The sequence below is a fragment of the Staurois parvus genome, unplaced genomic scaffold (assembly GCF_062004578.1).
Source record: "Staurois parvus isolate SC_StPar_1 unplaced genomic scaffold, SC_StPar_1.0 ptg000609l, whole genome shotgun sequence".
In the NCBI taxonomy this organism is placed as follows: domain Eukaryota; kingdom Metazoa; phylum Chordata; class Amphibia; order Anura; family Ranidae; genus Staurois; species Staurois parvus.
Window position 1 is genome coordinate 809,247 of NW_028318405.1, and position 26,392 is coordinate 835,638.

At 41.6% G+C, this 26,392-nt stretch overlaps 1 protein-coding gene across 1 annotated transcript; it reads right to left on the minus strand.

Moving 5' to 3' along the window:
* Positions 1 to 8,475: 8,475 nt before the first annotated feature.
* On the minus strand, positions 8,476 to 23,414 carry LOC149449639 (olfactory receptor 5AP2-like). Its single transcript, XM_089693004.1, has 3 exons — positions 22,497 to 23,414; positions 19,341 to 19,462; positions 8,476 to 9,043 (listed from the first exon to the last, which is right to left on the minus strand). The coding sequence occupies exons 1-3, from the start codon at positions 23,406 to 23,408 to the stop codon at positions 8,476 to 8,478; spliced, it is 1,602 nt and encodes a 533-aa protein (XP_089549130.1). The 5' UTR covers positions 23,409 to 23,414.
* Positions 23,415 to 26,392: the final 2,978 nt, after the last annotated feature.

Genomic DNA, 26,392 nt, shown 5'->3' on the forward strand with positions numbered 1-26,392 from the left:
AGTAATAGTGCCTGATTGTTGGTATCAATGGAAGGAATAGTGCCCCATCAGTGGTATCAATGGGAGGTATAGTGCCCCATCAGTGGTATCAGTGGAAGGAGTAGTGCCCCATCATTGGTGTCAGTGGGAGGAATAGTGCCCCATCATTGGTATCAGTGGGAGAAATAGTGTCCCATCATTGGTATCAGTGAGAGGAATAGTGCCCCATCATTGGTATCAGTGGGAGAAATAGTGCCCCATCATTGGTGTCAGTGGGAGGAATAGTGCCCCATCATTGGTATCAGTGGGAGGAATAGTGCCCCATCATTGGTGTCAGTGGGAGGAATAGTGCCCCATCATTGGTGTCAGTGGGAGGAATAGTGCCCCATCATTGGTATCAGTGGGAGGAATAGTGCCCCATCATTGGTATCAGTGGGAGGAATAGTGCCCCATCATTGGTATCAGTGGGAGGAATAGTGCCCCATCATTGGTGTCAGTGGGAGGAATAGTGCCCCATCATTGGTATCAGTGGGAGGAATAGTGCCCCATCATTGGTATCAGTGGGAGGAATAGTGCCCCATCATTGGTGTCAGTGGGAGGAATAGTGCCCCATCATTGGTGTCAGTGGGAGGAATAGTGCCCCATCATTGGTATCAGTGGGAGGAATAGTGCCCCATCATTGGTATCAGTGGGAGGAATAGTGCCCCATCATTGGTGTCAGTAGGAGGAATAGTGCCCCATCATTGGTGTCTGTGGGAGGAATAGTGCCCCATCATTGATGTCAGCGGGAGAAATAGTGCCACATAATTGATGTCAGTAGAAGCAATTGTGCTCTATTATTGGTGTCAGTAGGAGGAATAGTGCCCCATCACTGGTATCAGTGGGAGGAATAGAGCCCCATTATTGTTGTCAGTGGGATGAATAGTGCCCCATCATTGGTGTCAGTGGGAGGAATAGTGTCCCATCATTGAGCACAGGTGTGTCCGGCTGTCAGGTGCTCCAGCATGTGAGAGGGGAGTGTGGTAAAATCTTTCCCAGGCCTTCTGGCTCCTTACTGGGGAAGCCATGAAGGCCAGCTGGGCTTCTCCTGCTGGGAGCTCGCAGCCATCCTTTGGGCTGCCAGGTGACATGTCTGCCTCAGTACAAGCCAGGGATGCTGATCTATCGGCCCCGGGTGAAGATGAAGGTGCAGAGTCCATTCAGGAGAGAGTGGTGGCTGGGATTAAGGTCCTGAATAAGAAGCAAAACAAGCGCTACAAACTGAGAGCGGAGTTGAAGCGACTGAGAAAGCAGCATGAGAGTATGTACAGCCGGAACCGTGATCCATGAATACTGAAGTCCAGCTGGCTAAGTTCCGGGTGGAACACCAGGAAACCATTGTGATCATGATGGAAGAGAGAGATGGGCCTTTCAAGGAGAAGTTTTCGAATGAGAGAAGGTTTGCAAGGATGGCAAAGATGGAGGTGGAAGAGGAGACCCTCGGTTCTGACCCCCTGCCCCCTCAGGGTAAGGTAAGCAGCCCTATGCCTTCTCAGGAGGCATTTTGAGGGTGATCCAGTCAATGGAGTCTCCAATGTGGGGGAATCAGCTGGTGTTTGATGGTGAGGACATCCCTGACAACGGGCCTGATAAGGTAAAGCCTATCAAGCCCCAAACTGTGAATAAGACAGCATTAGTTGCTGTGTTAAATGGCACAAAGACAGACTGTTTGCCTAGTGACACACAGCCTGGTGTCCCCATGTCCAGAAAGGCTTTGATGGATGGTGTTATAAGTCAGCAAAACGTGCATTTAAAAAAAAAAAAAAATTTTTGCAGAGGGACTACAAGTGCCAGCAGAACCCATTAACCCTTCTTTGGCCAAATCCAAAGCTGCTTGCCAAGTCACAGCTGCTGAACAAGGTTCTATAGTGCAGCATCAGTGACCCGTGGTATTTCAGTGGAGACTGTGGCTACACCTGATGAAAGGGTTAATGTATGTGTGATGGACAATGCCGGTGCAGGTGTGATGAACAATCCTACCAGCTCAGATCAATCTGTGAATATTAATGTGCAGACTAGTGCTCTATCAGTGTGGGGCCTTGGTCCTGATAAGCCTACCTTTGGTCATATGGTAGGCTGTGCCATCAAGCCAGGGCTGCAGTCAAAGGGGAACTCCACTTTCAAGCAAGTTGTTCCACCAAAAACCACCACTTTGAGTACCCCAGGGTCGGGTCTAGGATCTCTGGCCTCTGCCGGGGGTCCAAGGTGAAATGTCATCATACTTAAATGGGAAGGGGGTGCAGTCCCTCCAGCAAGGCGAGTGGTGATGGATTTGACCTTGGGAATGGGGTTCAGGGCAAATGACCTCTATACCCTCATTCATGTAGCTGGGAGCCAGGAGTCAGAGGGTCTGGACCTTTTTTGGGAACGGTATGAGGCTCAGTGCAGATCAAGCCCCGAATGGGAAGGTCTGGCACCAGTTGCTGTCTCACAGAGGTCAACCGTGAAAAAAATAACCATCATCCTCAGTAATAAGAGTGTTCCTGCTCGGGATCTAGAGGTCTGGTTGAGACATTATGGGGAGCTTTTGACAAAACCGGATAAAATTCATGATGAACGCAACATCTGGACTGGGGGTTGGTCAGTGACAGTCATATTGGCCAGGGATAGGAACGTTGTCCATCACCTGCCCTCGTCTGCTTTTATAAGGAGGGACAGGATGACTATTTTCTATCCTGGTCAGCAAAAACTGTGTCACTGGTGTGGAGAAAAGGGGCACTTTAGCTCCTCCTGTTCAGCTTTGATATGTTCAACGTGTCGGGGTAAGGGTCATGTAGCCAAGGACTGCACCCAGATAAGGTGCAACCTGTGCCTACGTCTTGGCCACCCCTACAGCCAATGTCCTGAGGCTTGGCACAATACAAGGGGGAAAAAGTCCTCTTTTATGGTGGGACTTTAACGGCACAATTTACTTGTATGATAAATTTCAACAATTCAAAAGAGATTTTTTATATAAAAACAGTATGACATTTTATTTTTACAATCTTCAAAAATAAATATAAAGCTACAATACATATTGCGGCGGTGTCATCAGAGATGGTATTGCAAATCTAATCATGGATCATGCATGGTTTGCATTTGACGTGTTTTGAGATCAATAAAAATCTCTTCTTCAGAAGTGATCAAGAAGGCATGAAGTATGATTCCATGTGAAGTAAAAACCGCCATAAAATATTAAGAACAAATTGTTATGTGAACACAACTATGGATTTCTCATATACCTCAGGCAAAAATGATGAAACAAAAAATAAAAAAAAAACTGAAACCAGTGGATGAAGTGCCGCCCAAACGCTTCCTGAAGGGCCCCGCCCAAATGCACCATCAACAAGATTACCTGCTGGTTGGTACTGATAGGGCAGTGCTACTCTGAGTGTGAAGCAATGACCATAAGGAATGAGAAAGTGTTGATGACCAGGTCTATCCAAAGAAGCTTGCTTGATGGCTATGGGCTTGGCACATTGTGGAGAAAGAGGGGATGGATGAGCTCTTGAGGCTGAACAGGATGGAGGGTGAGGCCCCTGGTGTAACATCCTCCTCTCCGGTGACTGACTCCCCTGGTTCTGTTCAGGATCCCTCCCCAGTTCCACTGGCCACCTCTCCTGTGTCTGTAAGTATTCCTTCTGTTCCTGTCTCTGTCTCCCCCCAACCTACTGTGCCTGCTCCCCTTGTGTCAGAACCTTCCAAATCTGTGCCCACTGAGTCAGTTATCCCCTGTGAGTCTTCTCCTCTCAAGTCTGACTTGAAGGAAGGTCCACCCCCCCCCACCAGGAATGGTGGAGGGTGGCAAAAATTGTGCTGCCATCTCTTTTGATAAGAAGTCTTCTGTGAAGAATTCTAAAAAAAGCAAGAGATGAGAGCATCTCTGAGTCTGACTGGCAGTACTTAGAGGGGAGAAGGAAGGTTGTGAGGCAGAAGAGGCGGGCGGTGGGGACGGAACAGGGATGGGAAGCTCCAGTGCTCCAACCAATTTTCCAATTTAGATATTTCCTCATCAGGCACTTCTTCTGAATGTATCTCAGAATTTGAAATGGAGTTTGAGGAAGCCTCAAGAAAGAGAGAGGCTTCTGGTGATGAGCAGCAGAGGGGAGCTAAGAAGCAATCCACCCAATAACCCAAATGGCGGTTCCCCCTCCACTAAAAGTGGCAACAATAAATGTCGCCAGCATTAAGTCGGTAAGAGCTCGTTCTATGGCCTTCTTTTTGTTCAGCCAATTAGATGCTGAAATTTTATTTTTTGCAAGAGACTAGGCTCACTTCCTTGGCAGAGATTCATATGGCCAAGAGAGAGTGGAGGTCCATCTTGCTGGTCTCTTCCAGCTGAGCCTTACAGCGGTGTGGCAGTGTTGTTTAAAACCGGCATGGTAACTGTCATTATTGAGGTGGAGATTGAGAGATGTATGGTCTTAGACATCCTTGTGGGAGGACAGGACCTGCGCCTAATTAATGTTTATGGAGCGCACACAAAGTGGGACAGGAAATGCCTTTTTACAAGGATCAAGCCATTTCTTTTACATCCCAGCAAGTGGTTTTTGGAGGTGACTATAATACTGTCACTAGGCCCAAGGATAGGAAGGACTTCAAAGACAAGCTTGGATATGATAGCATTTTTTTGAATAGTATGGTTAGGGATGCTGGTCTTGTGGATGTGCACATTAAGCACCTCCCAGACAACACAGGGTTCACCTTTTCATCGAGGTAATAGCCAGAATAGGATAGATGTTTTTTTTTTAAAGGAGACCTCTGCTTTCTCTCCCCCAGTGGTGCAGGCAGTAGAGTTCTCTGATCACTGTATGCTATCTGTGGTCTTGAATGCTTTAGACTCCCCTCGGTGGGGCAAGATTGAATTCGACTCTCCTCGAGGAAGAACACATTAGACAATCCTTTGAGGAATTCTTTCAGGCACAGGTGACCATCCTGGACTTTTGTAGCAGCAAGGCTGAGTGTTGGGACCAAAAAGAGCATCGCTGGATTCTTCAGGGGCCTAGCTAATAGAAAGCAATAGAATAGAAAGCAGTTTGATAGACACCATAATCTACCAAAGGTTGTGGAGGAAGCTGAATATTCTTGTCTCGAGAGGAGGAGATTTTGGGGCAATCTCTGAGGTGAAACTCCTCCTCAGGAAGTGTCAATATGACAAACATGCCTCTTTGGTTTTGGAGAGGGGCTATGGGAAGTACCAACCTTACCAGAACTGCAAACAAGGTGTAGCAGTTAAGACAGTCGTTGGCCTTAAGGATAGTACAGGTTCCTTGACAAAGTCCAGGTCAGGGATCCTGGAGGTCGTGGGGTCCTTTTATGCTGAACTTCTTTGTAGGAAAGAGCTTAATCAAGGCAAGATGGAAAGCATTTTGGACTCTACTCCAGGTCTAAATGGTGGAGATATTCCATTGATAAATTTTACATGGGGAGACTGGATATAGTGAATGCAGGGTCCGGGGAGACTGGAAATAGTGAATGCAGAGTCCGGGGAGACCAGATATAGTGAATGCAGTGTCTGGGGAGACCGGATATAGTGAATGCAGGGTCTGGGGAGACCAGATATAGTGAATGCGGGGTCTGGGGAGAGCGGATATAGTGAATGCGGGGTCTGGGGAGAGCGGATATAGTGAATGCGTGGTCCAGGAAGAGCGGATATAGTGAATGCGGGGTCCAGGGAGAGCAGATATAGTGAATGCGGGGTCCGGGAAGAGCGGAGATAGTGAATGCGGGGTCCGGGGAGAGCGGATACAGTGAATGCAGGGTCCAGGGAGAGCGGATATAGTGAATGCGGGGACCGGGGAGAGCGGATATAGTGAATGCGGGGTCTGGGGAGAGCGGATATAGTGAATGCGGGGTCTGGGGAGAGCGGATATAGTGAATGCGGGGTCCGGGGAGAGCGGATATAGTGTATGCAGCGTCCGGGGAGAGCGGATATAGTGTATGCAGGGTCCTGGGTTTAGTAACACTGTAAGCTCCCGAAGATTTTACCCCCTTCCTGACCAGCCCATTTCTTTGCTATATAGCACTGCGGCTTTTTTTTTTAATTTTTTGCTAAATAAACAAAAAACTGATAATTTTGAAAAACAATGTCTTTTACTTTCTGTTATAAAACATATCCAATAAAATTCATGAATTCAGACCAAAATGTATTCTGCTACATGTCTGGGATCCTCTCAGAGACCTTGGCTTTGTTCCTGACCATGCTCCTATCTACCCCCTGGCTTGCCTCTCCATGTATGACCTTGGCTTCCATCCCGACTATGCTTCTTCAATCTGGTCTTGCTAGTCTGACCCCTCTTCTATTTTTTTTTTATTAACTTTCCTTTTATTTGATTGTCCAGTAAAAAAAAACATTTTAATTACAAAAAAATATTTCATATATACATCCATTTTACCTCAACATTAGCCCCACCCCCACCCACCTACCCACCCTCCCCTCAACCCAATGACCCCATCCATATCCTCCTTCCTAATCTATATCTTCTCTTCTAATTATCTGTCTATATCTGAATCTACTCACTCTCAGATTCTCCATTAAAGCTCTCTTCTACCTCTCCCTCAGCTCCAACCAATTCAGTGTATCTTTTAGAGGTTTTAAATTTTGACCAACTATACCACTTTTTCCTACATTTTTCTAATTGTTCCTCCTTTATGTGATATAATGCTTCCATCCTACAGATATTTTCTACTCTATTTATCCATTCGTTAATTTTTTGTGCTTCCTGAACCTGCCAAAACTTGTGGATTAAACCCTTAGCTGCACTGATTAGGTGATAAAGTACCCTGTTTTTATATAGTTTCACTGAGGGCTCAAAAATATATAATAGACACCTCCACAGATCTCTCTGTACAGTCATCCCACATATTTCCTGAGTGTATTGAATTATTTCCTTCCAGTACTCCTGTATTTTCGGGAAATCCCAGCATAAGTGTTCCATTGTTCCCTTTTCTCCACATCCCCTCCAGCACAAAGGTGAGGTATTTACTTGTTGCTTGTGTGCTACACTTGGTGTAATATACCATCTAGCCAGATATTTGTAATTCATTCCCACTGTGCTCATATTTATCACCTCGTGGTGTGTTAATTTAAAAATTGTAATAGTTTGTTGTGCATTCAATTCTGTTTCAAGCTCCTTTTCCCATTTTTCCAAGAACCCCGGAGGATCAGTTCCTTCCATAACCATGAGGATCTTATATATCCTAGAGGTGGCTCGTTTTGGGGCCATATTCTCATTTAACAAATTTTCAAGTGGATACATGTCCTCCGACATCCTCAGTGGTTGTGGAAGCCTTGAAACAGAATGATTTAATTGACAATTAATCTTTTTTCTTCTTTAACTGTGCAGTTTCCCTTCATTCAATATATCCTTCAAACATGCATTATTATCTTTTATCCATTTCCCAGAAATATTATCCTTTCCTGGGGGGAAATACTCTGTTCCCACCAATGGAGTCAATATTGAATTATATTCCCATCCTTTTTGCCTATACATTCTATCCCAAATACTCAAAACTTTCCTTGTCAGTGAACTAGTGTTTACATCCAATGTGCGAAACTTATGTGATATCCAAACCATATTCTCTAACTGTGTCTTACTTAAAATTTCTTCCATATTTACCCATCTCTTCGCTTGTGAATTAAATGTCCAGTCTACTATTCCTGATAAAATCACTGCTAGGTAATAGTTCCTCACATTAGTCAATCCCAAACCTGCATTCCCTTTTGGTCTACTCAGGACCTCATAACTGATTCTCGGCTTCTTATTCGCCCATATGAACCTGTATATCATCTTCTTTAGTATCCCAAAAAAATACCCTAGAAGGTGAACCGGATGCATGTGGAACTTATACAGAATTTTTGGCACAATCACCATCTTTATCAGATTTATACGCCCTATCCAAGAGGCTCCTCCTTTTGAAAGTCTCCTCATCTCCTCCCTAATTTCATTTATTAAGGGGACATAGTTTGCCTGATATAGACCTTTTATTGAGGGGGTTCATTTTACTCCCAAATAGATATTTCCTTTTCCCTCCAGATAAATGGGAACTCTTTTTGTAAGCTCAACTTCTCTGACATTGAAAGATTGATAGTTAAAATTTCTGACTTTACCAAATTTATTTTCCAATTTGATAGCTCACTGTACTGTTTTAATACTCTCATTAGATTAGGCAATGTTATTCTAGGATTAACCATATAAAACAACATATCTGTATATGCAGCTACTTTATGTTCTACTTCACATATCTTTATTCCTGCTACACCTACACATTTCCAGGTTGCAAGGACAGAAAAATATCAAGGGAGAAAGGGGGCATCCTTGCCTATTGCCATTGTACATTCTAAAAAACTAAGAGAGGGATTCATTAACCTTAACAGCCGCTGATGGAGTGTTATACAACCCTTTTATCCATTTTACCATTTTAGACCCTATTCCTAGTGCCTCTAGCGCATCAAACATAAATCCCCAATTAACCCTATCAAAAGCCTTTTCGGCATAAATCAATAGGAGTATTGCCAGAACTTTCTCTATTAGCTCTTTGTACAAGAATCAAGGATCTCAAAACATTATCTCTACCTTCTCTTCCAGGGATGAAGCCCACCTGAACAAGATGTACCCATTCCGGCATCAGATCCTTCAGTCTCATTGTCAGTTCTTTAGAATATAGTTGTGTGTCTATATTTAATAAAGATATAGGTCTGTAGCTGGCAGACTGTGAGCTATCATTCCCTTCTTTAAGGATAATCGCTATATGAGCTTGCAAAGACTCCTCCCTCATTTCCAAACCCTCGCCAAGTGCCTTCATATAGCTGCACATTTTTGGAACAAGAAGATCTCTAAATTTTTTAAAGTATCCCACTGTGTATCCGTCCAGGCCTGGGCTTTTATCTCCAACCGTGTTCTTTAGGGCTAAGTTAATTACCTCCAGAGTGATAGTTCTCTCAAGGGCCACTAATTTTTCTTCCGCTAATCTTGGCAACTCATCTGACCCCTCTTCTGCCTCAGGTGCCATCTTTCTTGTGATGGCTGCCTTGGTTCTGCTACATCTCCAAGAGCAATAGAGATCTTGACAGACCAGCTGATGGCTATCCAGTGGACTCCAGCAGATCTACCTAAATGGCACCCATACGTCTTTGAGCCTTGCACTCCCTGTTCTCACCTACAGGGGTGCTCAGCTGAAAGAGAAGCCCCCTCGTCAAGTCTGTCTCCAACCAGGTAAATGACACCTATGATTGACAGCTCTGTCTAGTGGCCATAATGCAGTATTTTCCTGAAAAACCTCAAACAAGAAAATACTGCACTATGACCACAAATGGAGCTGATGATCCTAAGAAATAAACATATTAAACACATTATAGTGATTATTCCCGACATCTGAGCGAATTTCTTTATAAATAGACCCCTTAATGTAGTACATATCAAATTCGAATCAATCCCTCCTTCACTTATGATATTGTGAGACAGATTTAATAGACATGAGAAGTCTAACAGTCTATGGAAAAAGCTACTCCGCAGTCAGGAGGTACGGCAGCTGTATCATTTGCCTTACCTGGCTGATGGGAGCAAGATAAATAGGCTTGCCTCGGGGGAGTTCTGTCTATTAGAATTCTGTGGGCTCTGTCCAGTCACCTCATCTTTTCAATTTCCTTGATGCTGGGTAACTGGGTGCCAGTAATGTTCTGTGTAGTTATTACCCACTGAAGAACTTTACGGTCCATACCTGTGCACATTCCACGCCACATGTCACAATACTCTCTACTGACCCTCTTTAGAAGCCAAAAAGGACCTGTTGTAGAAGTTTGGCCTTCTTAAGTTTTCCTAAGAAGAACAACAGTTGAGGAGCTTTCCCACCCAAGGCAGAATTATGAGCTGTCCATGAATGGTCTTATGTAATACTTCTTCCCAAAAATCTGAAGTTGCTTACCAGTTCCACCTCCGTTCCATTGATAAATAGAGGAATGTGTAACTTATTGTCTTTATTCCTGAAGTTAGCAGCTAGCTCCTTAGTAAGGATGAGTTCTTACTGACCCGAGTTCAGTTCAAGCAGGATTTGGAAAACATCGAAGATATCCAGATTCCGAACCCAATGAAATCATTGTGAGCCAAATTTATCACATAAAAACACCCATTTTCTGGGCTAATAGACAAGAACATGTAAAAAACAGCATGGGGGTGGGAACTTCCCTGAGGAATATTGTATGTACCGATGCAAACATTTTTTTTAATATAAAAATGATCCATTTGACTAGGAGCAGTGATTTTTTTAGATGTCTAAAGTGAAACATTAAAAATGCCTAATTCCTTTTTGGTGCCAACGGTATGCAGATATGCAGCCTATCAGCAGCTGGGTCTTGACATCGAGCAGCCACATATTTGCATACCAAAAGTAAAAAAAATATATGCTGAGAGTGCATGCCCTACACAATCCCGACATATTTACTGGCGCCTCACCAGCACCTTTCCGATCACGTTGAGGATGGTGGAAAGACAGCACTAGACCCGCAGGTGCACTCCACTAGTATTGTTACTAGAGATGAGCGAATTATTCAAAAATTCGATTCGGCTGATTCGCCGAATTTGAGGAAGAAATTCGATTCGATGCGAATTTATTCGCTACGAATTCAACTTATAAAAAGGCTTTCTAGGCTTCAGAGAGCCTTTATATTAGTGCAGAACACTGTACCTTTAATTTAAATGCCCTTGGAGATGAGGAAGGAGAAGGAGAAGGAGAAGGATGAGAAGAAGGAGAAGGATGAGAAGAAGGAGAAGGATGAGAAGAAGGAGAAGGATGAGAAGAAGGAGAAGGAGAAGGATGAGAAGAAGGAGAAGGATGAGAAGAAGAAGAAGGATGAGAAGAAGGAGAAGGATGAGAAGAAGGAGAAGGAGAAGGATGAGAAGAAGGAGAAGGATGAGAAGAAGGATGAGAAGAAGGAGAAGGATGAGAAGAAGGATGAGAAGAAGGAGAAGGATGAGAAGAAGAAGGATGAGAAGAAGAAGAAGGATGAGAAGAAGGAGAAGGATGAGAAGAAGAAGAAGGAGAAGGAGAAGGAGAAGGAGAAGGATGAGAAGAAGGAGAAGGATGAGAAGAAGGAGAAGGAGAAGGATGAGAAGAAGGAGAAGGAGAAGGATGAGAAGAAGGAGAAGGATGAGAAGAAGGAGAAGGATGAGAAGAAGGAGAAGGATGAGAAGAAGGAGAAGGAGAAGGATGAGAAGAAGGAGAAGGATGAGAAGAAGAAGAAGGATGAGAAGAAGGAGAAGGAGAAGGATGAGAAGAAGGAGAAGGATGAGAAGAAGGAGAAGGAGAAGGATGAGAAGAAGGAGAAGGATGAGAAGAAGGATGAGAAGAAGGATGAGAAGGAGAAGGATGAGAAGAAGAAGAAGGATGAGAAGAAGAAGAAGGATGAGAAGAAGGAGAAGGATGAGAAGAAGAAGAAGGATGAGAAGAAGAAGAAGGAGAAGGATGAGAAGAAGGAGAAGGAGAAGGATGAGAAGAAGGAGAAGGAGAAGGATGAGAAGAAGGAGAAGGAGAAGGATGAGAAGAAGGAGAAGGATGAGAAGAAGGAGAAGGATGAGAAGAAGGAGAAGGATGAGAAGAAGGAGAAGGATGAGGAGAAGAAGGAGAAGGAGAAGGATGAGAAGAAGGAGAAGGATGAGAAGAAGGAGAAGGAGAAGGATGAGAAGAAGGAGAAGGAGAAGGATGAGAAAAAGGAGAAGGATGAGAAGAAGGAGAAGGAGAAGGATGAGAAGAAGGAGAAGGATGAGAAGAAGGAGAAGGATGAGAAGAAGGATGAGAAGAAGGAGAAGGATGAGAAGAAGGATGAGAAGGAGAAGGATGAGAAGAAGGAGAAGGATGAGAAGAAGAAGAAGGATGAGAAGAAGAAGAAGGATGAGAAGAAGAAGAAGGATGAGAAGAAGAAGAAGGATGAGAAGAAGGAGAAGGATGAGAAGAAGAAGAAGGATGAGAAGAAGAAGAAGGATGAGAAGAAGGAGAAGGATGAGAAGAAGGAGAAGGATGAGAAGAAGGAGAAGGATGAGAAGAAGGAGAAGGATGAGAAGAAGGAGAAGGATGAGAAGAAGGAGAAGGATGAGAAGAAGGAGAAGGATGAGAAGAAGGAGAAGGATGAGAAGAAGGAGAAGGATGAGAAGAAGGAGAAGGATGAGAAGAAGAAGAAGGATGAGAAGAAGGAGAAGGATGAGAAGAAGAAGAAGGATGAGAAGAAGAAGAAGAAGGATGAGAAGAAGAAGAAGGATGAGAAGAAGGAGAAGGATGAGAAGAAGAAGAAGGATGAGAAGAAGAAGAAGGATGAGAAAAAGGAGAATTCCAAGCCGGTAAAAAGTGTATCTGCAGAGCTCCGCTATTTCTTAGCGGAGCTCTGCAGATACACTTAGCGGAGCTCTGCAGATACACTTTTTGCCGGCTTGGAATTCTTCTTATTTTCATCCTACTTCTTCTTCTTCTTCATCCTCATCCTCATCCTCAGAAGAAGAAGAAGAGGATGAGGATGAGGATGAAGAAGAAGAAGAAGAAGAAGAAGAAGTAGGATGAAAATAAGAAGAATTCCAAGCCGGCAAAAAGTGTATCTGCAGAGCTCCGCTAAGTGTATCTGCAGAGCTCCGCTATTTCTGACAGTTCTCTGACATTCACTCCATACAGCGGTTGAAACATTGTATCTATTTGTTTCCATAAATGGAAACAAATAGATACAATGTTTCAACCGCTGTATGGAGTGAATGTCAGAGAACTGTCAGAAATAGGCTATTTCTGACAGTTCTCTGACATTCACTCCATACAGCGGTTGAAACATTGTATCTATTTGTTTCCATAAATGGAAACAAATAGATACAATGTTTCAACCGCTGTATGGAGTGAATGTCAGAGAACTGTCAGAAATAGCGGAGCTCTGCAGATACACTTAGCGGAGCTCTGCAGATACACTTTTTGCCGGCTTGGAATTCTTCTTATTTTCATCCTACTTCTTCTTCTTCATCCTCATCCTCATCCTCAGAAGAAACAAATAGATACAATGTTTCAACCGCTGTATGGAGTGAATGTCAGAGAACTGTCAGAAATAGCGGAGCTCTGCAGATACACTTAGCGGAGCTCTGCAGATACACTTTTTGCCGGCTTGGAATTCTTCTTATTTTCATCCTACTTCTTCTTCTTCTTCTTCTTCATCCTCATCCTCTTCTTCTTCTTCTGAGGATGAGGATGAGGATGAAGAAGAAGAAGTAGGATGAAAATAAGAAGAATTCCAAGCCGGCAAAAAGTGTATCTGCAGAGCTCCGCTAAGTGTATCTGCAGAGCTCCGCTATTTCTGACAGTTCTCTGACATTCACTCCATACAGCGGTTGAAACATTGTATCTATTTGTTTCCATTTATGGAAACAAATAGAAACAATGTTTCAACCGCTGTAAATGTGAATGTCAGAGAACTGTCAGAAATAGAGGAGCTCTGCAGATACACTTTTTGCCGGCTTGGAATTCTTCTTATTTTCATCCTACTTCTTCTTCTTCTTCTTCATCCTCATCCTCAGAAGAAGAAGAAGAATGAAAAGAAGAAGAAGTAGAATGAAAAGAAGAATGAAAAGAAGAAGAAGAATGAAAAGAAGAAGAAGAAGAATGAAAAGAAGAATGAGAAGAATGAAAAGATTCTTCTTCTTCTTCTTTTCATTCTTCTTTTCATTCTTCTTCTTCTTTTCATTCTTCTTCTTCTTCTTTTCATTCTTCTTTTCATTCTTCTTTTCATTCTTCTCATTCTTCTTTTCATTCTTCTTCTCATTCTTCTTTTCATTCTTCTTCTTCTTTTCATTCTTCTTTTCATTCTTCTCATTCTTCTTTTCATTCTTCTTTTCATTCTTCTTCTCATTCTTCTTTTCATGAAGAAGAAAAGAAGAATGAGAAGAATGAAAAGAAGAAGAAGAAGAAGAAGAAGAAGAATGAGAAGAAGAATGAGAAGAAGAATGAGAAGAAGAATGAAAAGAAGAATGAAAAGAAGAATGAGAAGAATGAAAAGAAGGAAAAGAAGAATGAAAAGAAGATGAAAGAAAAGAAGAAGAAGAATGAAAAGAAGAATGAAAAGAAGAAGAATGAAAAGAAGAAGAAGAAGAATGAAAAGAAGAATGAAAAGAAGAAGAAGAATGAAAAGAAGAAGAAGAAGAATGAAAAGAAAAAGAAGAAGAATGAAAAGAAGAATGAAAAGAAGAAGAATGAAAAGAAGAAGAAGAAGAATGAAAAGAAGAAGAAGAATGAAAAGAAGAATGAGAAGAATGAAAAGAAGAAGAAGAAGAATGAAAAGAAGAATGAAAAGAAGAAGAAGAATGAAAAGAAGAATGAAAAGAAGAAGAATGAAAAGAAGAATGAAAAGAAGAATGAGAAGAATGAAAAGATTCTTTTTCTTCTTCTTTTCATTCTTCTTTTCATTCTTATTCTTCTTTTCATTCTTCTTCTTCTTCTTTTCATTCTTCTTTTCATTCTTCTCATTCTTCTTCTCATTCTTCTTTTCATTCTTCTTCTCATTCTTCTTTTCATTCTTCTTCTTTTCATTCTTCTTCTTCTTCTTTTCATTCTTCTTTTCATTCTTCTCATTCTTCTTTTCATTCTTCTCATTCTTCTTCTCATTCTTCTTTTCATTCTTCTTCTCATTCTTCTTTTCATTCTTCTTCTTCTTTTCATTCTTCTTTTCATTCTTCTCATTCTTCTTTTCATTCTTCTTTTCATTCTTCTTCTCATTCTTCTTTTCATTCTTCTTCTTCTTTTCATTCTTCTTTTCATTCTTCTTCTCATTCTTCTTTTCATGAAGAAGAAAAGAAGAATGAGAAGAATGAAAAGAATGAAAAGAAGAAGAATGAAAAGAAGAATGAGAAGAAGAATGAAAAGAAGAATGAAAAGAAGAATGAGAAGAATGAAAAGAAGAATGAGAAGAATGAAAAGAAGAAGAAGAAGAATGAAAAGAAGAAGAAGAATGAAACGAAGAAGAATGAAAAGAAGAAGAAGAATGAAAAGAAGAATGAAAAGAAGAAGAATGAAAAGGAGAAGAAGAAGAATGAAAAGAAGAAGAAAAAGAATGAAAAGAAGAAGAATGAAAAGAAGAAGAAGAAGAATGAAAAGAAGAATGAGAAGAATGAAAAGAAGAATGAAAAGAAGAAGAAGAAGAATGAAAAGAAGAATGAAAAGAAGAAGAAGAATGAAAAGAAGAAGAATGAAAAGAAGAAGAAGAATGAAAAGAAGAAGAAGAAGAAGAATGAAAAGAAGAATGAAAAGAAGAATGAGAAGAATGAAAAGATTCTTCTTCTTCTTCTTCTTTTTATTCTTCTTTTCATTCTTCTTCTTCTTTTCATTCTTCTTCTTTTCATTCTTCTTTTCATTCTTCTCATTCTTCTTTTCATTCTTCTCATTCTTCTTCTCATTCTTCTTTTCATTCTTCTTCTCATTCTTCTTTTCATTCTTCTCATTCTTTTCATTCTTCTTTTCATTCTTCTCATTCTTCTTTTCATTCTTCTTTTCATTCTTCTTTTCATTCTTCTTCTCATTCTTCTTTTCATTCTTCTTCTTCTTTTCATTCTTCTTTTCATTCTTCTTCTTCTTCTTTTCATTCTTCTTCTTCTTCTTCTTTTCATTCTTCTTTTCATTCTTCTCATTCTTCTTTTCATTCTTCTCATTCTTCTTCTCATTCTTCTTTTCATTCTTCTCATTCTTCTTTTCATTCTTCTTCTTCTTTTCATTCTTCTCATTCTTCTTTTCATTCTTCTTTTCATTCTTCTTCTCATTCTTCTTTTCATGAAGAAGAAAAGAAGAATGAGAAGAATGAAAAGAAGAATGAAAAGAAGAAGAAGAATGAAAAGAAGAAGAAGAAGAATGAAAAGAAGAAGAAGAATGAAAAGAAGAAGAAGAAGAAGAATGAAAAGAAGAATGAAAAGAAGAATGAGAAGAATGAAAAGATTCTTCTTCTTCTTTTTATTCTTCTTTTCATTCTTCTTCTTCTTTTCATTCTTCTTCTTTTCATTCTTCTTTTCATTCTTCTCATTCTTCTTTTCATTCTTCTCATTCTTCTTCTCATTCTTCTTTTCATTCTTCTTCTCATTCTTCTTTTCATTCTTCTTTTCATTCTTCTCATTCTTCTTTTCATTCTTCTTTTCATTCTTTTCATTCTTCTTCTCATTCTTCTTTTCATTCTTCTTCTTCTTTTCATTCTTCTTTTCATTCTTCTTCTTCTTCTTTTCATTCTTCTTCTTCTTCTTCTTTTCATTCTTCTTTTCATTCTTCTCATTCTTCTTTTCATTCTTCTCATTCTTCTTCTCATTCTTCTTTTCATTCTTCTCATTCTTCTTTTCATTCTTCTTCTTCTTTTCATTCTTCTCATTCTTCTTTTCATTCTTCTTTTCATTCTTCTTCTCATTCTTCTTTTCATGAAGAAGAAAAGAAGAATGAGAAGAATGAAAAGAAGAATGAAAAGAAGAAGAAGAATGAAAAGTAGAAGAAGAAGAAGAATGAAAAGAAGAATGAAAAGAAGAATGAGAAGAATGAAAAGATTCTTCTTCTTCTTCTTTTCATTCTTCTTCTTCTTTTCATTCTTCTTCTTTTCATTCTTCTTTTCATTCTTCTCATTCTTCTTTTCATTCTTCTCATTCTTCTTCTCATTCTTCTTTTCATTCTTCTTCTCATTCTTCTTTTCATTCTTCTTCTTCTTTTCATTCTTCTCATTCTTCTTTTCATTCTTCTTTTCATTCTTCTTCTCATTCTTCTTTTCATTGTTCTTCTTCTTTTCATTCTTCTTTTCATTCTTCTTCTTCTTCTTCTTTTCATTCTTCTTCTTCTTCTTCTTTTCATTCTTCTTTTCATTCTTCTTTTCATTCTTCTCATTCTTCTTTTCATTCTTCTCATTCTTCTTCTCATTCTTCTTTTCATTCTTCTCATTCTTCTTTTCATTCTTCTTCTTCTTTTCATTCTTCTCATTCTTCTTTTCATGAAGAAGAAAAGAAGAATGAGAAGAATGAAAAGAAGAATGAAAAGAAGAAGTATTCCAGTACAGCAAAAAGTGTATCTGCAGAGAGCTCCGCTATTTCTGACAGTTCTCTGACAGTTCCTTCACATTTACAGCGGTTGAAACATTGTATCTATTTATTTCCGAATAAAAACATCTGTATCCTAAATGGAAACAAATAGATACAATGTTTCAACCGCTGTAAATGTGAAGGAACTGTCAGAGAACTGTCAGAAATAGCGGAGCTCTCTGCAGGGACACTTTTGCCGGCTGATCGGGAAAAATCCGATTCGCGCACCCGAAGTATGCTAATATTCGGAATCGCCGCGATTCGAATTTTTCCTGAAATTCGAAACGAATTCCACTTCGCCTGGTTCGATTCGCTCATCTCTAATTGTTACCATAAAGTCAGTGTGCTGCACAGGGGTGGACTGACAACTCATGGGGCCCCCGAGGCAATAGGGGATCGTGGGGCCCCTGTGTCCTTGCCCAAAATGAAAAAGGCCTATGACAAAGGTACCAGGGGCATCTCATGGGGCCCCCTACTGACCCCGTGCCCTCGGGCAGTGCCTGAGTTTCCAAATGGTGAGTCTGCCCCTGGTGCTGCAAAATACATAGCAGACCCTTGGAGGGGTCAGTGTGCTGCAAAATACATAGAAGACCCTTGGAGGGGTCAGTGTGCTGCAAAATACATAGAAGACCCTTGGAGGGGTCAGTGTGCTTCAAAAAAAACAAAGAGTCCAGAAAGGAAATGTCATTTGCCAGCTATTTAATGTCTTGCAGTCCGGGGCAATTATGAGATTTTTCACATACATATTAAAATCAGCATTTTCTTACTAGATAATTACTTGGAACCCCCAAACATTATATATTTTCTGACAGCAGAGGCCCTAAATAATAAAATGAGGGTAGTTGCAATTTTTCATATCAAGTAATATATGCAAAGCCAATTTTCAGGACAAAATAAATGTAAATGAATTTTAATGCACACAGACACCAATGTAATACTCATTTTTTTTTTAGAATATAAGTAATGATGTTGCATCGAGTAAATAGATACCAAACATGTCAAGATTATAAAACACCTGCAAAATGGTGACAAACTATGGTACCTAGAAGTTCCAAAGGTGATGCTTTCAAGACCTTAACAAGTAGTCAGTTTGGTGTTAATCATGAATTATGCAATTATTGTTTCACTCCAATGTTCAGAGATACTGAACATGTGTGGAAAAATCACTTACTGTACTTATGTGTGTCGGGCCAATGTGTGTGTGTGTGTGTGTGTGTGTGTGTGTGTGTGTGTGTATATGGGTGGGGGGGGAACACTTTTTAATTTTTTTTTTATTAACTTAAATTAACTTGAATTAAAAAAATTTCTATCACAAGGGGGCAAATAAGGTTTGAGTGACAGTGAATCCTCAGTATTTAGCAATCACCATCAGGACTGTCAGATGGAAATCTGGCACTCAGTTGCTAAATCTACTATAAGGATGGTGTATGCAGTACTTACACCTAGGTGTAAGTGTGATATTGTATTTTTCTCATTAAAAATACTTGTTTTTAACACATTCCATCTTTGCTTGTATCTTTCTCCATAAGCTGGATCACCACTGATCTATACTAGGAGCTGCAGGAATCAATGGTTCTCTCACTATGGGCTTTATGGACATTTAAGACTTGTGAAGTTTGCAGCTTATATTATATTGGCTACTTTTTATATGTTTTATGTTTCATTATATTCTCTATTTTTCATACACTGCTCAAAAAAAATTAAAGGAACACTATTTAATCAGAGTATAACATCAATTAAATGAAACTCCTGGGTCAGTTAGCAGAGGGGGTTGTTAATCAGTTTCAGCTGCTTTGGTGTTAATGAAATTAACAACAGATGCATTAGATGGGCAACAATAAGACGACCCCCAAAACAGGAATGGTTTTACAGGTGGACACCACTGATATTTTTTCCCTACTCATCTTTTCTGACTGTTTTTCACTAGTTTTGCATTTGGGTAGGGTCAGTGTCACTACTGGTAGCATGAGGTGATAACTGGACCCTACAGAGGTTGCACAGGCAGTCCAACTCCTCCAGGATGGCACATCAATATGTACCATTGCCATAAGATTTGCAGTTACTCTAGGAGAGATGGACAAGGCCATAGAAGGTCCTTAACCCATCAGCAGGACTGGTATCTGCTCCTTTGTGCAAGGAGGAACAGGATGAGCACTGCCAGAGCCTTACAAAATGACCTCCAGCAACCCAGTGGTGTGAATGTCTCTGACCAAACAATTAGGAACAGACTTCATGATGGTGGCCTGAGGGTCCCGATGTCCTCTAGTGGGCCCTGTGCTCACTGCCCGGCACCTTAGAGCTCGATTGACGTTTGCAATTGAACACCAGATTTGGCAGGTCCACCACTGGCACCCTGTGCTTTTCACAGATGAGAGCAGGTTCACCCTGAGCACATGTGACAGATGTGAAAGAATCTGGAGAAGCCGTGGAGAACGTTCTGCTGCCTGTAACATTGTTCAGCATGACCGTTTTGGTGGTGGGTCAGTGATGGTCTGGGGAGGCCTATCCATGGAGGGACACACAGACCTCTACAGGCTAGACAATGGCACCCTGACTGCCATTAGGTATCTGGATGAAATCCTTGGACCCATTGTCAGACCCTACGCTGGTGCAGTGAGTCCTGGGTTCCTCCTGGTGCATAACAATGCCCAGCCTCATGTGGCAAGAGTATGCAGGCAGCTCCTGGAGGATGAAGGAATTGATACCACTGAATGGCCCCCACGCTCGCCTGACCTAAATCCAGTAGAACACCTCTGGGATGTCATGTTTCAGTCCATCCGACACCGCCAGGTTGCACCTCAGACTGTCCAGGAGCTCAGTGATGCCCTGGTCCAGATCTGGGAGGAAATCCCCCAGGACACCATCCGTGGTCTCATTAGGAGCATGCCCGGAAGTTGTCAGGCATGCATACAAGCACGTGGGGCCATACAAACTACTGAGGACCATTCTGAGTTGCTGTAATGAAATTTCAGCAAAATGGACTCACCTGCTGCATCATTTTCTCACTTTGATTTTCGGGGTGTCTCTGAATTCAGTCCGCTGTAGGTCGATAATTTTCATTTCCATCAAACGATGGGACATCCTTACATTCCTAACACATTACCCCATCCATGTCAGTATAGACATCCAGAAGGAGATTGTTCCCCATTGAGATCTGATGAGTTTTCAAAGTGTTCCTTTCATTTTTTTTGAGCTGTGTACATGCAATGGCCCAGAGAAATGTGAGGGTTTCCATTATAAGTGGATGCAGTGAGGGTTTCTTCTAGTTCATAGGGCTCTGGCAGGGATGACCCCAGTGTAAGGTAAGCAACAAGTTTACAAAAAAAAAAAAAAGACTCCTCCATGTGTCTAGGACACTGTCCTCATCCCCAGCAAAGACATGGAGGATGTATTATAGGGTCAGGTTGCACCTCAGACTGTCCAGGAGCTCAGTGATGCCCTGGTCCAGATCTGGGATGAAATCCACCAGGACACCATCCGTGGTCTCATTAGGAGCATGCCCGGATGTTGTCAGGCATGCATACAAGCACGTGGGGGCCATACAAACTACTGAGGACCATTCTGAGTTGCTGCAATGAAATTTCATCAAAATGGACTCACCTGCTGCATAATTTTTTCCCTTTGATTTTCGGGGTGTCTTTGAATTCAGTCCTCTGTAGGTCGATCATTTTCATTTCCACCAAACAATGGGGCATCCTTACATTTCTAACACATCACCCCGTCCATGTCACTATAGAGATCCAGCAGGAGATTTTCCCCCATTGAGATCTGATGGGTTTTCAAAGTGTTCCTTTCATTTTTTTGAGCAGTGTATATAAATCAAACCTGTGACCTTTGATCAGAATATGACATCAGTTAAGGAAAGCATATAACTTTATTTAAAAAATGTATTTCTAAATAATCTCTTATTACCCTCAGTTAACCCATAACAGCCTCTACATAGCTTTTTTCTTTTTTTTTTTTTTTTTCATTTGCAACTAATTTTACCATGTTTCGAAAAGAAACATCATTTTAGTGTCCTTTGAAATTAAACACATTGTAGAATTTTATGAACACTATAACTACTTAAAACAAATAGACAACACTGGTCTAAATAGAAAAAAACACTTTATTTAATGTGAATATGACACAGCTACTGTATGTCTATAAATAACGCTCAAAGTGAATATCAAACACACAAAATACAGTGCTGAAATGGAGAGATGGAGATTGAGGGCTGTGTCTTTAATCTCCTTTCTCTGTCTCAAAGGTGAAACATCAGAGGTCTGTTTAGACCCTCTATATTTCACAAAAGCACCCCAACAGGGCTCCTAAAAAATTGGAAGAAAAAAAATAATAACATTATACAAATAGAATAAAATGGTAAAAAAAAATAATTAAAAAATGAAATAACTAAGTTAAAGAAAACTACTGACCTCATCCACTGCCCTACTGACCACATCCACTGCATTTCTGGCAAAGTCCACTGCCATACTGACACTGTCCACTGCTCTACTGACTGACACCATTCACAGTTCTACGGACACTAGCGGCAGGATCGCAATGGTCGCATTTGCGTCCAGGCCCTAGCGTTCTGCCACCATGGGGGGGCCTAAGAAAGCAGGAAGGGGACTCACTGCAAAACATGTGAAAGGGTCCCATTGCCAGACTGTAATAAAGGACCCTGAGATAGGAGTAAAGGTCCCCGGAATCAGTGGGAAGGGCCTTGAGCTCAGAAGGAAGGGCCCCAACCTGGGGTCAGGGGGGCCCATCATGGTTTGTTTCTGCAGGGCCACGAAGGTTCTAGCTACACCACTGCACCAAGTGTTTTTTCTCAAGTGCTTGAGTTGTTACACCAAAAAGTGCTCCCTCGTCCACAATCAAGGGTTGCACTTACCAGATCCATATGCCTATCTAGGAACAGATTAGGCAGACAAGGCCCATGGCAGGTGCTAAGACTATTGTCCACCATTTCCTCAGCTCTCCCTTCACAGGTTCATAGACTGCAAGTAAACGGGCACGTCAAACAAGATTTCCAGTGGAGAATGTACTCAGCAGCAGGATGTTGTGATCCACCAGCCAGCCCCTCAAATCCTCAGACTTCTCACAACCCTTCCGCTGCTTAAGAGACACAGATCCAAAGCTCTTCCCAGCATCAGGCTCTACCCTCAACGTTTCGTTTGTAAAGGGGCAATGCTGCTCTGTAATATATGAGACCAGGGGCAGACTGACAACTCATGGGGCCCCCTGGGCAATAGGGGATCATGGGGCCCCTGTGTCCTTGCCCAAACTCAAAAAAGCCTATGAAAAAGGTACCAAGGGCATCTCATGGGGCCCCCTACTGACCACAGGCCCTCCAGGCAGTGCCCGAGTTTCCAAATGGTCAGTCTGCCCCTGTATGAGACTAGCATTGAGCATGTCTAATGGAATGTCTACAATGTTTTATATACATCAGCAACACTTTTTTACCGCTTTTAAAATGAGCCTTTTTACCTCTTGGTTCCTCAGGCTGTAGATGATAGGGTTCAGCATTGGTGTTACTACTGAATAAAAAATAGAAGCCACCTTATCCTGCTTACTGAGGACTCGAGTGTCAGAACGTAGATATATAAAGAAAATAGTCAAGAAATAGATAGAAGAACATATGAGATGTGAGGAACATGTGTTAAAGGCTTTCAGTCTGACCTGCACGGACTTCATCTGTAGAATGGACAAAATTATGAGCGTGTATGAGACCAGCATTGCTACACAAGAACATATGCCTAAAGTGCTTACAAAGAAAAATGTAACAATGTCACACCGATGTGTACCGGAGCAGGACAACTTAAGTACTGGAGGTATCTCACAGTAGAAATGCTCTATGAAGTTAGACCCACAATACTCGAGACTAAATAAACAGCTGGTTTGTGCTGCTGACTGGAAAAAGCCAACAGCGAAAGACAGGAGGACCAGTCCAGTGCATTTAGGTTTGGTCATTATTAAAGCATAGCGGAGAGGGTGGCAGATAGCTGCATATCGGTCATACGCCATGCTTGACAGAAGTACAACTTCAACACCTGCCAAAGCAGCATAGAAGTATACTTGAAAGGCACAACCAATGAATGAAATTGACTTCTTTGATGAAATGAGGTCAACCAAAATTTTAGGAGTTATGGTAGAGGAGTACAAGAGGTCCACCAAAGAGAGGTAATTCAGGAAATAGTACATTGGAGTATGAAGACTAGAAAACACTTGGATAATAGCCATCATCCCAACATTACCCATTATGGTGACCACATATACAGCCAAAAAGAATAGAAAAAGGAACGGAATGAGGTTCTTGTCATTAGTTAGTCCAGCCAATTCAAACATGGTCAGTTGAGTCTTGTTCATGGCGATCATATGATCTTTGATGTTGTTCTCTACAATAAAAATGTAGAAACCATAAAAAGTCAAAGCTCACATCTATGAATCATGGGTCAAGTGAATTTGTTAAACAACTAAACTATCTCTCCGAGCATAGAGGTCATCCACTTGTATGGGTTCTTAAGAGCTGGTGTTTTCTTTACATGTAGCGCACCCCTGAAAGAGCTGGTGATGAACCTGTTTTCTTTCCCCCTAATTACACACACAGCCAGACACACAAGCATTTTCTCCACTCTCCATGCTCAAATGAACAGTTTATGGGTATCTTTTTTTTGGGGGGGTTTTATTGGATGGGGTGAAGGGAGCATGGGATACTGAACACTTTGAGGACTCCTCTCTAGATTACTTGAGATGGACAGAAACCATGTCCCACAAAGTCTCTAATGCTGATGGTGACTAAAGCTTGTCTTCAAAGGACCAAAAGTTACATACAGTCACTATTTTCCAGCAATCGGGTTATCTACTCACATGGCCACGGATCATCGGTTCCCTCTTTCTGATATCCACAAGGCTCATCTCAGTGAGGGGGATTCAGACTCTTGCCAATGAGTTTCTCTAGACCCAAACTGATTCAAGGACTGGGCTTGCAAATAGACCCTCCAGCTAAGGCTTTTACCTAGGACCTTAATGTCTTCTGAAGGACACCTCCGATATTCCTGTCCCAGGGGCAGAGCCCTTACACAGGGAACTCCTCCAGCAGGACTGGACCCAGGAACTCTGCTGCTTCTATCTCAGGTCCCCTACTATTTATGGGCTCTGCAACCACCTACTGGGCACACCTCACCAGGGATTGGTTGCAGACCCATAAATATTCAGACTGCTTACTCTGTTCTTCCTCCCACTATATTTTGAGAATCCTCTAGAATACAGGGGAAAGCAATTGGAGCAGCATCATGTGAGACACTGGACAGACCCAAAAAATCAACCCCCCTGCTCCACTGAGCTAACTAAATTTTCCTAACAACTTACACTGCTCTAGGAGGGCACTACATACTTTAGGTATATGAATATATGAAACTTCTATACAGTTATGGGATGTTAATATTGAAAATTATTTGCCTGTTTAGGACAAGGTGACAGAATCTCCTGACAGCTAATCTTTACCACTCCCTTATACTTACTTGGCTATACCACCAATCCATCCTCTGTGAAGCACTTGGGAAATACCTGGTGCATTGAGCTGTATAGGAGAGCATATGACCTCTTCTTTCCTTCTAGGATACAGTGCTCAGGTCTGAGTGATGAATTACAAGGCCCAGACATGTCACATGAGGAAAGCATGAAGCCATTCCTACAGACACACTCCACGGTCTTGTGGAAAGCCTTCTCAGAAATGTGGAGGCTTTTTGAGCTACACATGGGAGCCAACTTCACACTAATTTATCCCATGGTTTTAAAATGAGATATTACCCCTCACCTATCGGGCACTTATACCCCCTTCCTGCCCAGGCCAATTTCCAGCTTTCAGCGCTGTCACACTTTGAATGACAATTGCACAGTCATGCAACACTGTACCCATATGAAATTGTTATAATTTTTTTTAAACAGATAGAGCTTTCTTTTGGTGGTATTTAATCCCCTCTGGGTTTTCTATTTTTTGCTAAACAAACCAAAAACCACTGAAAATTTTGAAAAAAAAAAGTTTTTTCTTAGTTTTTGTTATACAATTTTGTAAATAAGTGATTTTTTTCCTTCACTGATGTGCGCTAATGAGGCTGCACTGATGTGCACTGATAGGCTGCACTTATGGACACTGATAGGTGGCACTGATGGGCACTGATGAGGAGGCACTGGTAGGTGGCACTGATGGGCATTGACAGGCTTCACTGATGGGCATTGACAGGCATCACTCAAATATGGCACTGACTGGCACTGTTAGGTGGCACTGACTGGCACTATTAGGTGGCACTGACTGGCACTGTTAGGCAGCACTGATAGGCAGCACTGATGGGCACTGGTGCGCACTCATAGGCGGCACTGACTGGCACTGGTAAACAGCGCTGACTTGCACTGATTGGCAGTACTTATAGGTAGCACTGACTGGCATTGATAGGTGGCAGTGACTGGCACTGATAGGTGGCAGTGAAAGGCAGCTCAGATACCTGGATAGGTTCTCCACCTAACTGGCACTGATATGTGGCATTGATGTGGCACTGATGGGTACTGGCAGGTGGCATTGATGAGCACTGACAGCTGGCACTGTCTGGCAACGTCAGGTGCATTGCTTTGACCAATCACAATGTACTGTCGGAGCACGGACGGCCCATGTTCGAGTCGAACTTAGGTTTGACTCAAGCATGAAGCCCATCCCTAATGGTCAGGTGTCCACAAATGTTGGATATATTGTGTGTGTATACAGTATATGGAGTAAATACAGTATACTATGGTGCTCTGGCATACTATAAGAAAGGTTATGTGTCATCCAGACAAGTTGAGGGGCTCCTGGATGCTTGTGTCATACAAAGAAAACTAGATTTTCAGTTTTCTCAAAGATTAGTAACAATTGAGTCCTGTCCGTGATACTTTTTTTATTTGCACTAACATACAATTTTGAGGACAAGCTTTCGGGGAATGTACTTTCGTACTCAAGTACTGCTAGACCTGAAGAAGGGGACATTCCCCGAAAGCTTGTCCTCAAAATTTTATGTTCGTGCAAATAAAAAAAGTATCACAGAAAGTATTCAATTGTTCCTGTCGCCAATGCACTAATATGGCTACAATCACCTCAAGCTCAAAGGTTAGTAGAACCCAATCAAGATCCTGGAGACTTCCTAGAGACTTGAAAGGGATGAAGTCTTCAAGTACACTGATTGTGCAGGTGCGTGTAGGGTGTTTGTTAGCGAGATGACTAGTGTTCGGGAATCCACCATCTCCAGGAGTCCATGAGGCTGCAAAAACCTATGGCTCCACGCACACGGGGCGTTTTAATAACGCTGGTAATGTTAGCTGTGTAAAATCAC